The 14,697-nt window shown below is 37.4% G+C and overlaps 1 protein-coding gene and 1 long non-coding RNA gene across 3 annotated transcripts in view; one reads left to right on the top strand and one right to left on the bottom strand.

Annotated features, from left to right (window-relative positions):
- Window positions 1-14,697, bottom strand: part of LOC306870868 — a 1,223,475-nt gene that overhangs the window by 1,203,892 nt on the left and 4,886 nt on the right. The window lies entirely within an intron of this gene.
- The window catches only part of cldn15b (claudin 15b), a gene marked incomplete at both ends in the record, with an annotated part of 36,801 nt that continues 34,112 nt past the window's right edge, over window positions 12,009-14,697 (top strand). The window contains 2 exons of the mRNA XM_079418339.1: window positions 12,009-12,053; window positions 12,293-12,425. Of these exons, the coding sequence (XP_079274465.1) occupies window positions 12,009-12,053; window positions 12,293-12,425 (178 nt within the window). The remainder of the gene's footprint in view (window positions 12,054-12,292; window positions 12,426-14,697) is intronic.

Below are 14,697 nucleotides of genomic sequence, written 5' to 3'. Positions count from 1 at the left end.
TTTCATCTTTTGATTAAGGTCAATAAAATTATGATAAAATAGTTGTTTTGTTCTGTTATTGAGGTGTCATTTGTTGGTCATTAAGTGTTGTGGTGACTTTACAATGAATTGCAGAAGTCAAATGGCAAAACTATCACGGACTTTCATTCACTCACATATCATTGTGCAGTGTGTTTAGGGCTTTACGTTTTGACAAGAACTAATCATCAATGCAAGGTGATTGTAATAGAGAGAGAGAGAGAGATGCTAATAAAAACTAAATACCTTGAACATCAAACCTAAATTTGTGGCCAAGGAAATCTGAGTTGACAGACAGCCAGAAATGACGATCATGGCACTCGGTCCTGAACATACCTGAGAAACAAACACATCTTTTCCTTGTATTGCTCATATAGTACAACTGTATATTAAAAAAATATATATAAAAAAAATAAAAACGATTTAAAAAACTAATAAAACGTTTTGAACTTTTAAGAACTGCATTTCCTTACCAATAGGTATGGAATCAGGAACAGAGATAGGACATAAACCAAACAGAAGTAACCTGAAAAACGCAAAATTTCATAAATTTACATTTTTACATTTACAGGTAAAATGCAACACAAACAGAACTGCAACACACAGAAATAATCTTAGCAATACAACGTCCTCGAAATACCATTATTGGGGACAACTCAAAACTCACCACAGCAAAGACACGTAATACATCACCATAAAGAAAGTCAACTGTGTATAAACTTTACACAGTTTAGCCTACAACAAAAATGGGAGTACCAATTCTCCAAAAAAAACAAAAAAAAAGTATCCCGATGAACTCAAGTGTTTTATTTTATTTTATCTAATTTTATTTTATGCTATGTTATGTCCAATAGATCAGCAGTCGCGTGGCGCTTCGTTTTGACTGGGAAGAGCACCTGGCAGAGTGGCTTAGTTAATCAGTTTGTATATCACGTGGTCATATTTTATTTGCCTTTTTATGAACATGCAGCCACGTTTTAGCTCCAAATTGGACGGGCTACGTGTAGTCTGCTTTTAGCCCACCCGGGGAAATCGTGGCAATCCGTGGTCTAATTTTAACGGCTTGTCTATAGCCCAATAGACCAGCGATGAGCATAGACAAAATAGCCTTAATATTGTTTATGTAATTTTTACGCCCACGCAGCCTATTATCAAATGCAAGTAAACTTTTGAAACATTTAAATTAGCATTGGTTTATATTTTATGTAGTTTTTACAGAATTATTAAATATAGCATTATTTATTATGCCAAAAATAATTTAAATATTTCAAAAGTTTAGTTGCATTTGATAATATGCATTCCACAAGCTGTTAAATGTAGCATTCATACACATTATACAATGTTATTGATATTATTCGACTGTCTTTCATTTTATAAGTAAAAATGCAATTACAATTTCCAACCCCAATCGAAGCCCTACTGAGACATGAGTACTGGCAACGTGAGACGTAAAAGTAGAGATCACTGTTGTGTTTGAATTTTGTTTTTACACAAGAGAGCATAAGTTTACCAGTCAAAGAGCAGCAGGCAAACAACAAACGATAAATCCTACTTGGCCTTGTAAGTATTTGTGTTTTCGTTTTGACGTGTTCATTATTTATCTCTATTATTTGCTATCAGGTTTAGGAAAAGTGACATTTTAGTGAAGGGAGCAGATCGTGGTTGATAGTGATCCGTGACTAGGCCCCATGGTTCAGCATGCATGTGTTCAGAGAATTAATAAAAAAAATTAATAGATAATAAGAGTAAAAATTTTATCATTTGTACGTGTTTACAAACTCAAGCAGGAAGAGGCGAAAGAGCAAACAACAGAACAGAAACAGCTTTGCCAAAGATTAATCTATATTAATTTATACAGCGAACACACTCAGAAAAATTGGACAAACTGAAGAGGAGTTTCAACATCTGGAAAAGCAGTTGGAAATTGAGGAGAACAGGGCTGCCTTCAGCCCCGAAAAAATGGTGCAAAACGTTTATTAAACGGAAACGGTGATGCTTTGAACACCCTGTTCTGATGACGCAAGTGTTGCAACTATGGCAGCTGAGAAGATCACTCTGTGTTCTTTTTGAAGAATTTTCAGAGCCTGGTAAAATCGGTATAAATACATTTCTAATACTGCAAAATACGCTGGAATTTGGAAGCTCCTGTCACCAAGTCAAATTCCTTGTGTGTGTAAACATACTTGGTAATAAAGCTCTTTCTGACTTCTGAACACAACACTAGGATCATGAAATTGTGGATGTTTTCACACACCATTTTTAAACATATGACATGAAGGAGATTGTTTTTCAGTGCAACATACTGTATGGTCAAAGAACAGACACAATGTATGATTATATATTATATTTATTATAATATTATTAGTAGTTCTTTCTCAGTATCTGAAAAAAAAAACTAAAACATGACATGCTTTTGTAGGTCCATTTTAAAGGGACAATTCATTCAAAAATAAAAATGAACTCACTCTCATTTGTTTCAATGTTGTATGAGTAATTTTTCTGTAGAAGATACTTTGAAAAATGCATCAATGCTGTTTTGTTCACATTGGTTTCAAACAGGTGAGTAAATGATGACATAATTTTCATTTTTGGGTGGACATATACCTTTATATTATAATCTATTATAGGCTACTTGGAGATTGGTGATTCCCAAACAGTTGTATGTGGAAAGATTTAGATTTTGTATTTATTATTATTTTATTTTTTACTTAAAATAATAATAGGATAAATTATGTGACAGATATAAGTAAATGTGCATCTACCTGTGTGACTTTAATTGTAATTTACATGATATAATATGAGAAAAATTAATATTTGTAGTTTGGTGTTGATAAAGATACTGATGGGGCTGTGGAGGCTGGGAAATACTGGCTATTAAAAATAAAATAAAAGAAGAATATGATGAAAGAAAGAAAGACACAGGATGCTCACACCAGACTAGCTTATATACATTTTATTAGGCCACAGATAGCTACATTTGTAGAGGTTTGTTTCAGGAATTGTTGTAGCTACACACTGCAGTACTAGACAGAACAGATCCAGTAGCATGCATCTAAAATAATTCACAATTTTACACGAGTTGTAGAAAAACCTCCAGATACATAAAAGATGATTGCCATGCACTCAAACACCTCAACAGATATCATATTTAAATAAATCCCGGCTAGGAGTAGGGATGGCTGACGTGAAACTGACGTTTCGACATGGTATTGAGATCCCGAAGCGCAGATGTTTCGAAACACTAGGCTTGTTTGAGATGCGCCTTGCCTCGCCTGTAATTTAGTCGAGAGTAGGCGGCTGCAGTGAGGGGAGGAGTGAAAAAAGTGCAGGCAAGCCGGACACTTCCTGAATCTCGTTGTGTTGTTGGACTGCAAACGTCAGCAATGGAAGAGTTTGCGTTCTTTATCGCACTTTGTGGATGCCTTTTATAATCAAAGCCATAATGAGAAATGAGGAGCACACAGATGCTGCACTAAATTTACACTGTTATCCCTAATTATGGGTTAAACATTTCAGAGTGGGATATGGCACAGCTGATTAACCTAATTATGTGTATCCTACTTAAGGGACAGTTTACCCCCCCCCAAAAAAAATCTTTGGGTGAACTATCCCTTTTTTACATGAAACATATTCCATATAAATATATTACACAATTGTTTGTCACCTTAATGTAAATTTGAATTTCATGTTTAATGATTAGGAAAAGTGTGTACAGCAAATTATTATTCAAAATTAATAGGCTATGAATAGTGATTATTTATATAGTGATATTTATAGTGTAATTTGGTTAATTATATTTAGGCTACATTAAAAGTTATTAAGATATTGATAGATAGGCTATAGACATTGACAGATAATTAGGATAGATATACTGATACATTCATATAGGCATACATATACATTCATATAAGTTAGATAGACAACCACATCAAGTTACAGATAGGATATCATAGGCTAGTTGATAGATAGATTATTTCATATTGAAATTACATAATGATGGAAGCTCCACACAAGCATTTCCATTTGGAAACACAAAATAAAGTGAGATGTATGTATTGTGATAGGCAGCTAGCCTACTGTAATAATACATCATCCATGATGCGCTATTTGAGGAGCACTCATCCTGCCCTTTTGGGGAGTGCAGAGGATGGTAACATTGCTCCTGCACCTAGGCAGCCTATTGGCACCGCTGGGCCATCTAAGCAAGGTATGCATTGTATGAAATCTAAGTCAGATCACAAAGTATTGAGACACTGTTTAGAAAATCCATATTTTTAAAAAGACTTAGGCATATGTCAACCTAAGCCCTACAACTTAACATCCCAATCACAATTAACAATCGTGTTAAAAATAGTTTCACTGAGAATATTTAAAAATAGCACCTCACAAACATAGCCAATGTATTCAATATAGTTCTATATTCATACGTATATGTATGGATCTATGTATGTATGTGTGTGTGTGTATATACACACTTCTTTGTTCAGGAAGGTTTCAAACTAATGAACCAACAGATTAGTCTTTATAGCTGTGGACTATTTCAATCTAAATATAAATGTATTTGACTGAAAATAAGTTTTACTCTTCTCTTTTATAAGGCAGACAAAAGGAATTGGATGAGGCTCTTGTAGACATGATGGTGAAGGATTTGCAGCCCTTCACTATTGTGGAGGATACGGGTTTCAGGGCCTTTGTGAACAAGCTTGATCCAAGCTATGTCCTCCCATCCCGGAAGGCACTTACTTAAAACGATAGTCACTGAAAGGTGTAACAGCACCAAGGAGAAGACAATGAGAGACCTACAAAAGGCAGAATTTGTTAGTCTTACGGCTGATATGTGGTCATCCATCAATATGGACGGATATCTTGGTCTACATTACACCAGAAGCAAAGATGGTAACTGTTGTATTGGGTGTAAGGAGGTTTTACCAAACCCACACAGCCCAGCATCTCATGGAGGCTAAAACCATGTCTGAGTGGGGAATTACCTCCAAAGTTCAGTGTATGGTGACTGACAATGCATCCAACATGATCTTAAGTGCCCAGCTACTGAAGCTTCAACATATTCCATGTTTTGCACAAAACTTAAATTTGATTGTGAAAAAGGCCCTAGATGAAACCCCACTCATCAATGAAATACGCCAGAAAGATAGTGGGGTTGTTTAGATCCAGCTGCAAAGCAAAGGACAAACTTGTGGAGATGCAGGGCTTGATGGGCAGACAAACTCTGAAACTGATACAGGAGGTTGAAACGAGATGGAACAGCACTTTTGACATGCTGCAACGCTTATATGATCTACGAGAGCCAGTGGCTGCTGCTATTTCCAATTTAAACTGTGATACTGCTCTGCTGACAAGTTCTGAGTACGACATAATTCAAGAATCACTGTCATTACTGCAACCATTTAAACTTGCTACAACAGAGTTGTCAGAGGAACAGAGAGTATCCGCCTCAAAACTCATACCACTTTACAGGATGTTACAGCACAAGCTTGTAGAGAAAATAGGCCTTGCAAAGCAGGAATCAACTGTACAATTAGGTAAGCCACAATGACCATACTGCCAGTGTTATTGGCCATAAGTGTCATATTGTTGTCATTAATATAATTAATATGGTTTGCTCCTGTTTTGCACAGGCTCACACCTGCAAGAAGGTCTGCAGTCCAGATGTGGCGGGTATGAGTCATTCAGAGCCTTGGCATTGGCTACACTGTTGGACCCAAGATTCAAAATTGTGGCTTTTGGAAATCCTGCCAAAGGCCAGGAGGCTGAAAAACACCTCACACTGGAGTGTGCTTCACTGATGCGTTCAAACTCACCAACTCATGGTGAGCACTTTCAATCTTCATCTAATTTTATAATTATGTAACTTCATATATGACATGAGTTTAGACTTTGTAACTAATTGCTATTTTCACTTGTTCAATCAGAGTCACAATGGGCAGCATCAGGTCCATCATCATCATCAACTACACCAGCTGAAAGCCAGGACTGTTTATGGGAACTTTTTGATAATCGTGTACGTGAATCCCACACGACATGCAGTGCTACAGCTGATGCCACAGTAAAAAAAAGTACCGCACAGATGCATTTCTGCCCAGAATGGAAGATCCCCTAAAGTACTGGAAGGAGAGAGCAGTTATTTTTCCTACTCTGTACGTTCTAGCTAAAAAGTATCTGTGCATGCCAGCGACACGTGTCCCTTGTGAGAGGATTTTTTCAAAGGCTGGAGAAATTCTATGTAAAAAAAAGAAGTAGGCTAAGTTCATCAACAGCAGAACAATTAATATTTTTAAATAAAAATCTCTATATTTAAAAAAAGGAAGACATTGTGGCTTGATGTATTTTATTGTCTATTTGTCATTACCAAAGTAACACTTATTAACAAAGTGTTCATTCAGATGTCAGACCGATGTTTCAAAACTTTACAAGAAGAGAACAATAAAAACACACATTTTAATTGTTTATTATAATTTTGTAAAAGTGACTGCTTCACACAGGATTCGAACCCACGGAGACATCATTGCAATCGAGCACACTAACCACTCCCATATCCCATACTAACCATATCACCTGGTGGATTCACTGACACAACATACATTGCAATTCGTCAATTCGCTCAATTGTTTCTTTGTCGACGCTGTTTCAGAGCAATACTTGAAAATGCCCACTAGGTGTCACTGTAGAAACAGGTATCGAAACGTTTCGAAGCCTCGACACATTTGCTTCAACTGCTTCAGTGTTTCACGAAGCCTCGCTCTACCCAACACTAAGTATGGAGCTGCTGATGACATGCACAACTGGAGGAAGATAATTCAGGTAAGTCACTTTGCTAGTATCAGCCGATTGTACCAGTAGGTTGCGTCCACTTCGCATTAACGAGATCGGACAATGGCTGAAGCTGAGGTGTGTGCTTTTAAACTGGGTGCTTCTCAATATCCCTCCTCGTCTCCTCTCTCCTCCGTCCTCCATCCTATGACCCGGAAACCGATCGAGCTCAGCCACCTTGAAGGACATCTCAATTCTCTAATTGCACCGCGAGGAGGCGAGGATCGAGGAGGGAGGAGGCTTCATGAGGAGCGATCAGCGAGGATACACAGGTGTATCCTATGCGGAAGTCTTTTATCGACTTAATATAAATTCTCCTCCCCCTTCACATCTGCTCCAAGTGCTAACCATGGCAGAAAATTCAAACACACATAAATGTGAGTATTAAGCATGAATGTGGGTTATTTTTTGACAGTGCCTTTAATTTCGATGTATAATGTGTACTTTTCAGCACAGTTTTAATTGTTTATTACGTTTCTTGATTTTACTGGCTTGCTTTTAATTGTTTAATTAATGCCTCTTATATATAAATATATAAAAATAAATGGGGAATAGAGAATGATTTTAATTTAGGCCTGTAGTTAATTCTTTTTAATGTGTTGAGTATTTGTAGTTTATGCCTGCAGGGATTAATATGCAACACATTAACATTTCGAACTGCTTCACTGTAGTGTAAAATTCTTTCTTACAGGGACTGATGAGGAGACCGAAAACTTAATTAAATTCCGTATGGAGCTTGATTCCGACTTCACTGGGAAGAGGAACAGTGCCAAAAAAGCCTGGATGTGAGTTATTTTCCAGTATGCATAGAAAAATATGCTTTGTCTTCACTTTGTTTGATAAATGCAGTGAGGTTTTAGATAATATTTATAATAATATTGTTACACTATCTTTGTCTGTGTTTGAGTAAATAATTTGTTGATTTTTATTGTGTAGTATAGTTCTTCAGAGGATTGGTTTAGATGGAAAAGTTACACCAAGTCAGATTTCCAAAAAATGGGACAATCTAAAAAGAAAATATAAGGCATGTACAAAATGCATGTATTTCATTTGGTGTGAATTTTCTTCTTGCTAGTATAATAGAGAATAGATTCATTTTATTTTAGGAGCTCCGCTATCCTCCTACGGGAACTGGGACAGATGTTGGGGAGGCCACAGCAGCCACATGGCTGTGGTTTTCTGCCATGCATGAGGCTATTGGGGGGAGGCCATCTATTGAGCCTCCCATCCTGATAGACTCATGCGATGCAGAAGTCACTGGCTGTTCTGCTGTGTCCAAAGACCCTGGCTTGTCACCATCCGCATCTGTGGAGGAAAGGGAGGAGGAGGACACCACGTCCTATGCATCGTCTGGCAGAGGCAACTTCCAGGAGGAAAGGCCCTGTACTTCTTCGGGTCCCCCGCCACCTAAAAAGAAAAGATCCAACAGAGTGCTGGATTTTCTAGAGAAGGAGACTGAAAAAGAGGATGAACGTTTTCAGGCCACGCACAAATTAATGCAATCTACTTCAAATAGATTCCTTGACCTCTTTGAACAATTGATTAAAAAAAGTTGAACACTATCTCTGTTTGTCGCTTTTGCTTTGAGAATTTTTGTTGTGGCATTATATGCCTTAATAGATGTTTTATGGTAAACACAGTTGCCAGATGAGTACAAAACAAAGATTGGCTTAATTGGAAAACATATTTATTTACATTAAACTATTTTATCTATTGATAATGTGGGTATTGCAAATAGTTTAATGCATGAGGCTAGAGACATGGGGAACTTTTTTTTATTTTTAATAATCTGAACTTAAACATTGTGTGTAGTAACATCTTTGTCTTTCTACAAATAATCATGCTCATTTAACTCCACTGGATACACCTGAGGAGCTGACAGTTTTGCTGCCAGTTTATCACGCCAGGCATTTCCACCACATACCCTTCTCACTGGACAGGGTGGAGGTAAACCAACATCATCCACAACTTCAGGGTCTTCAATTATGTCTCCTGTTGTCAGGCAAATGTTGTGCAGAACTGCACACGCCATTATAACTGTTGGGGCAAAGGTGTGGTCCACCTCAAGAGACTTGAAAAGCAGGGACCTCCAACGTGTTTTCATCTTACCAAAGACCCGCTCAATTATGGAGCGAGCCTTGGCGTGGTAGTGATTGAAGCGGGCCTGCACTCTCCCTTGCACTGGCTCCCGGTACGGAGTAATGATGGCCACAGGATGGGTGATGCAGGGGTAGCCTCCATCCCCCAAAAGGAAGTATCCTTGTGGAGGATACAATGCCTCTTTATATATCTTGCTGTTTCTCAGGACTCTAGTGTTATGGACAGAACCAGGATATCCCACAAAAACATTAAGGAACCGGCCCTTCCCATCGCATACTGCCTGCATCTGAATGGATGGGAAGAGTTCTCTGTTGATGTAGTCCTGGCCAGTGGGTCCAGCTGGGGTCTTGATGCGGACATGACATCCATCTATAGCACCCACACACTTGGAGAAGATGGGGCTGTTGGCCAAATTTTCAAAACCAAGGACAACCTCATCAAGGTCTTGTGCATCTGGCAACTGTATGACTTGCTGGCGCAGGGCTGCAATCTTTATGGTTCCTGTGTGAACCAGCCTGCAAACAGAGGATACTGGCACCTGAAAGGTTACAGGTTAAAAATTCTTTTAACCTGTAATTAAAAATAGCATGTAAATATGTTTACTTTATGTATAAGCACATAGCACTGATCAGTTTAAATTAAGAAATGATACACAACAAAGAAGGCTGTGAATCTGAATTCAAATATTAACCCCACAGCATATCTGCACATAGTATTTTTAACAATACCTCAGCCAGGAGTAGGACACAATGACGCAATCGTGGTTTCCATCTGCTTGAGCGACGCTGTTCATGTTGTGCAATTTGGTGAAGAATGTGGTGTAATGATAGGGCACAGGATATACCTACTATCGTTTTCATCGTAATTGTAGATGGAAATGTGTAATGCAGATTGGTTTATATACAGAATACACACCTGACTCTTATATAAGTCCAATGATGATGTGATGTAATTAACAATAATTCTATTATGCTAACAAGTAGTGTTGTAAACAATTGATCCATGTTTGCATATGCAAAAAAAATAAAAAATAAATAAAAATAATATATATATGTGTGTGTGTGTGTGTGTGTGTGTGTACAGTATGTATTGTGCATGAATTCATAGTTACATAAACCCAGACCTTTTGCAAACGTTTATTGGTATTTTGCTTTAGTAAAAATGGTGCTCTTGCCACAGTTTATTAATTATTATTATTATAATTATCATTATTGTTTACATGTACAAAACACAAATGTATGTAAAATCACAACTCTAGTACAGTTGCAGAATTATATCAAAGCACCACAATTAAACATACTGTCATACTATAGCCTACTACAAATAAAAAACATTTAATAACTGTGAATAATTCATTGTTAATAATAACTGGTAATATAAAAAAATAAGAACAAATGTGGTCTTTTGTGGAGGTTGAAACGGTTACAATATAAATAATAATTATCTCTAATGTTCAAGAATCCCGATATGCAAGCTAAATCCAGCGGTGTAGAGTCATCATTACTTGACGACGCTTTGAAGTGACGCTAAAGGGAGCGAGGATATATATCATTTCACTTGCTTCCATTCCTCCGTCCTCGCGTCTTTTCCCTGTGTCCTTCCCTCGCATCCTGAAGAGGTGGAGCTAAGACACGAGGAAAGGAAGCGAGGAAAGGAAACGAGGATGCACAAATAAGAAATGAGAAGCACCCACTGTGTCTGCTTGATGGGGTGATGAGGATTGAGGAACAGGTGCAGATGATTAGTACTCAGGAGAGGCTGTGCGCTGTGACTGGCTGAGGGGAGAACCTGACCGACTTGTAACAATCCACTTAGCCCTGGATCTCACATACGTCCCTTTTGCCTTTTTAATATATAATTAATCTAAAATGGAATGCAGCTTAATAAGTTTCTGTCTCTCCTCTTCTGTCATATTAGGTTGACAACAACATTTGTTAATCTCTTGAATCAAATTAAATAATTTTTCTTGTTTCTTTTTTATTAGATTTTTGCTAAATGTAATTGAATACTCTCTCAATTTATGTTTCAAGTATTCCCATTTAAAACCATGCAGCATTATTTTAACTTTAAATTCAGCTATTTATATATATATATATATATATATATATATATATATATATATATATATATATATATATATATATATATATATATATAAGTGCAAAAATCATGATTTAGTAGATCTGCATTAAATATCCAATACATTTTAGTATAACAAGATTTCTTATTTTGTTCCAAAATTAAATTTATCACACTATGATCTGTTAAGGGGGCACCTGAAATATTTTGTTCTCCAATAGTATGTAATACAGATATCTCCCTATTGTAAGAAAATCTCTGACCAAAATCTTCTGCAATCATGTGACTGTAAAGAATGGCAGGAAAGGTGACATCAAGAATTAAAAGGAAGATATCTACATGCATTAAAAAAGAGTTGGCGCAGTGGAAAGTAAAGGGAGAGAAGAGACTATTTTAATTAGATTAAGAACAGGACACAGCAAGTTAAATAGTACGCTTCATATGACAGGGAAACACTCAAGAGGACTTTGTGATCAGTGCCAAATATCTGAGAATGTGGAACATGTTCTTGCACAAAATATAAAATACAAAGATGATGATTATTTCAATTTCAATTTTATTTATATAACATTTAAAAAACAACCATGGTTGACCAAAGTGCTTCACAATGTCTGGAAAACCTTACACAAACAAAACAAATACAGTAAAAACGTCACAATGTCTCAACTCATAATAAAAGCCAAGGAATACAGGTGTGCCTTAAGCAATGGCTTAAAAATTCCAACATTATGATAAAAGACATGGAGACATACTGGATTGCAGTAGGAGCGGGCAAGGAATGAAATATTCGATTTAGTGTTTGAATAAAACGGGACTGATAACAAGAATATGAAAAATAAGATGCTGTACATGGGAGGTAACTAGCTCCAGAAGATGGCAGTAATGCAACACCAAGGATGCAAGTAGCCATTAAAACCCAAAGAAGAAGAAGAATCGTATGACAGTGGAACATCCGGTGTAAACACATAATTATTTCCGTTATCATGGAAGCAGTTGTTGGTGAGGTTGTAGCCTCAGAGGAGCTGGAGGTAATTTGTGGTATTTTACCAAGTCTGTTTGATATGATTCCTTCCATAATAAATAAATAAATAAATACGAAACATCATGTGCGATTACAATCTACATTTGCCAAATGCTCCATGTTCTATAACCTCAAATTAATTGTTTGTATGTGGATGCTTAGAGCTTTTTATTCGCCCTGATGATCAGTTGAAAGTGAGTCTTTGTTGTGGATATGTTTTCAACTTGGTATTATTCAGATTTTCAGAAATTCGAGAAGAAATACAAGGCAGAGGTATCAAAGGGTTCTGTGTCCAAAGACGCGCAGTTCGAGTATGCGTGGTGTCTGATCAGGAGCAAACACCCGGAGGACATCAAAAAAGGAATAGTACTGCTCGATGGTAACCGAATACTAAAAACGCGCTAGTTTTAACCCATTTCAAACATTTAGCAACATTGCTGACAGCAATCAGAAGCCCAACAAAAGTAAAAATTTTTGGGAAAAGAAAATAAATCACATTTTTAATCATTTTTAACTTTTTAATCTCTCTTTCGATAAATTATTTTGTTGTTTAAGAGCAATTCAGGTAACAAAACAAAAACCTCACTGCAGAACATCCCATTCAATTAAAGAATAAAAAATTTAAAAAGTATATTAACAGTTAGAATGAATCAGAATAGACATATTTACAGTATACGATACGATACGATATCCCTTTATTCGTCCCACAGTGGGGAAATTTCTTTGTTACAGCAGCAAAGAAGAAATTGTGCAAATAAAAATAAAAAATACAGTATATAAATACAAAAGAAAAGTAAAGACAAAAACAATAATTGCACTTCCAAACAAATTGCACTAATTTCAACAGATTGCACAGGGGTAATATTGCACAGATTAAAAAAGTCATTATTACTAACATTACACAGTTTAAAATACCACTATTGCACAGTTCTATTGCAATGAAACAATGATATAATAAAGATAATGCTATAGTCTCAAATGGTGTTATTGCACAGTTGATATTACACCCAAATCTAAGACAAGATAAATAATAATAAATAATATTGTAATATGAAATGTAAGTTATTGTAATTATTGTACAAATTCAGATATTACAACATTATATTGCAGTATACAACTATATGGAATATGGAGACTGGTTCACCGAGAGCAGCTCTGATTGTACAATCTAATAGCAGCAGGAAGAAAAGACCTTCGATATCGCTCCTTCAGACACTTTGGATGTAACAGTCTATCGCTGAAGGAGCTGCTCAGAGATTTAACTGTTTCATACAGGAAGTGAGACTCATTCTCCAGCAATGATGATAACTTAGCTACCATCCTCCTTTCTCCCACCTCCTGTACAGTATCCAGAGAAATCCCCAGAACTGAGCTGGCCTTCTTAATCAGTTTGTCCAATCTCTTCCTGTCTGCAATAGAGATGCTACTACTCCAACAGACCACTCCATAAAATATGGCTGACGCCACCACTGAGTCAAAAAATGTCTTTAATAGTGCTCCCTGAACTACAAAAGACCTTAGTCTCCTCAATAAAAAGAGTCTACTCTGTCCTTTTTTGTAGATAGCGTCTGTATTGTCTTTCCAATCCAGTTTGCTGTTCAGATGAACACCCAGGTATTTATATGAGTCGACTCTCTCAATATCCTTTCCCTGAATGTTCACTGGTGAGAAAGAAGTGTGTTTGTTCCTGCGGAAGTCCACCACCAGTTCTTTTGTCTTCCCCGCATTTAGCTGGAGGCAGTTCCGCTGCCACCAATCCACAAAATTCTGAATCAGTCCTCTGTACTCCTTGTCATCATCCTCTGTAATCAAGCCAACAATGGCAGAATCATCAGAGAACTTCTGCAGGTGACAAGTTGCTGAGCTGAACATGAAGTCTGCAGTATAGAGTGTAAAAAGGAATGGAGCCAGAACCGTTCCCTGCGAAGCTCCAGTATTGCAGACAATCATTTCAGACTCACAGTCACGAATCCTCACATACTGTGGTCGTTTTGTGAGGTAATCCAGAATCCAGGAAGCTAGATGATGATTCACTCCCATGTACTCCAATTTATCCCTCAGAAGCACAGGTTAAAATTAAAATTAAAAGCACTAGAGAAGTCAAAAAACATGACTCTCACTGTGCTCCCAACCTTTTCCAGGTGTGAAAGAGCCTTATTTACAAGGAAGATGACAGCGTCTTCCACTCCAATGCCAGGCTGATAGGCAAACTGAAGTGGATCCATTGATGGACTCACTAGAGGTTGGAGATGATTAAGCACCAGCCTCTCAAATGTCTTCATCAGGTGTGAGGTCAGTGCTACTGGTCTATAGTCCCCAAAATCTTTTGGGCGCGACGTCTTTGGTACAGGTACCACGCAAGATGTCTTCCACAATTGTGGCACCTTGCCCAGCTTCAGGCTCAGATCAAACATGTACAACAATATGCCGCACAGCTGGTCTGCACAGGTCTTGAGCAGCCTGGAGCTGATGCCGTCTGGGCCTGCAGCCTTCCTCACCTTGATCTTCCTAAGCTCCATTCTCACCTGGACTTCTATAAGGGGCAGTATACAGTAAGTGGAGTGGGGACTGGTAGACTGAGAGCTGAGATCCACGCAGAGAGAGGCTGGGCTGGAGCAGCTTGCTGTAGAAGAGTAGCTGGGTGGTTGCAG

Source organism: Barbus barbus (assembly GCF_936440315.1).
Source record: "Barbus barbus genome assembly, chromosome: 6".
Taxonomy (NCBI): Eukaryota; Metazoa; Chordata; class Actinopteri; order Cypriniformes; family Cyprinidae; genus Barbus; species Barbus barbus.
The sequence above is the reverse complement of the archived record's forward strand: the minus strand, read 5'-3'. Positions and strand labels throughout refer to the sequence as shown.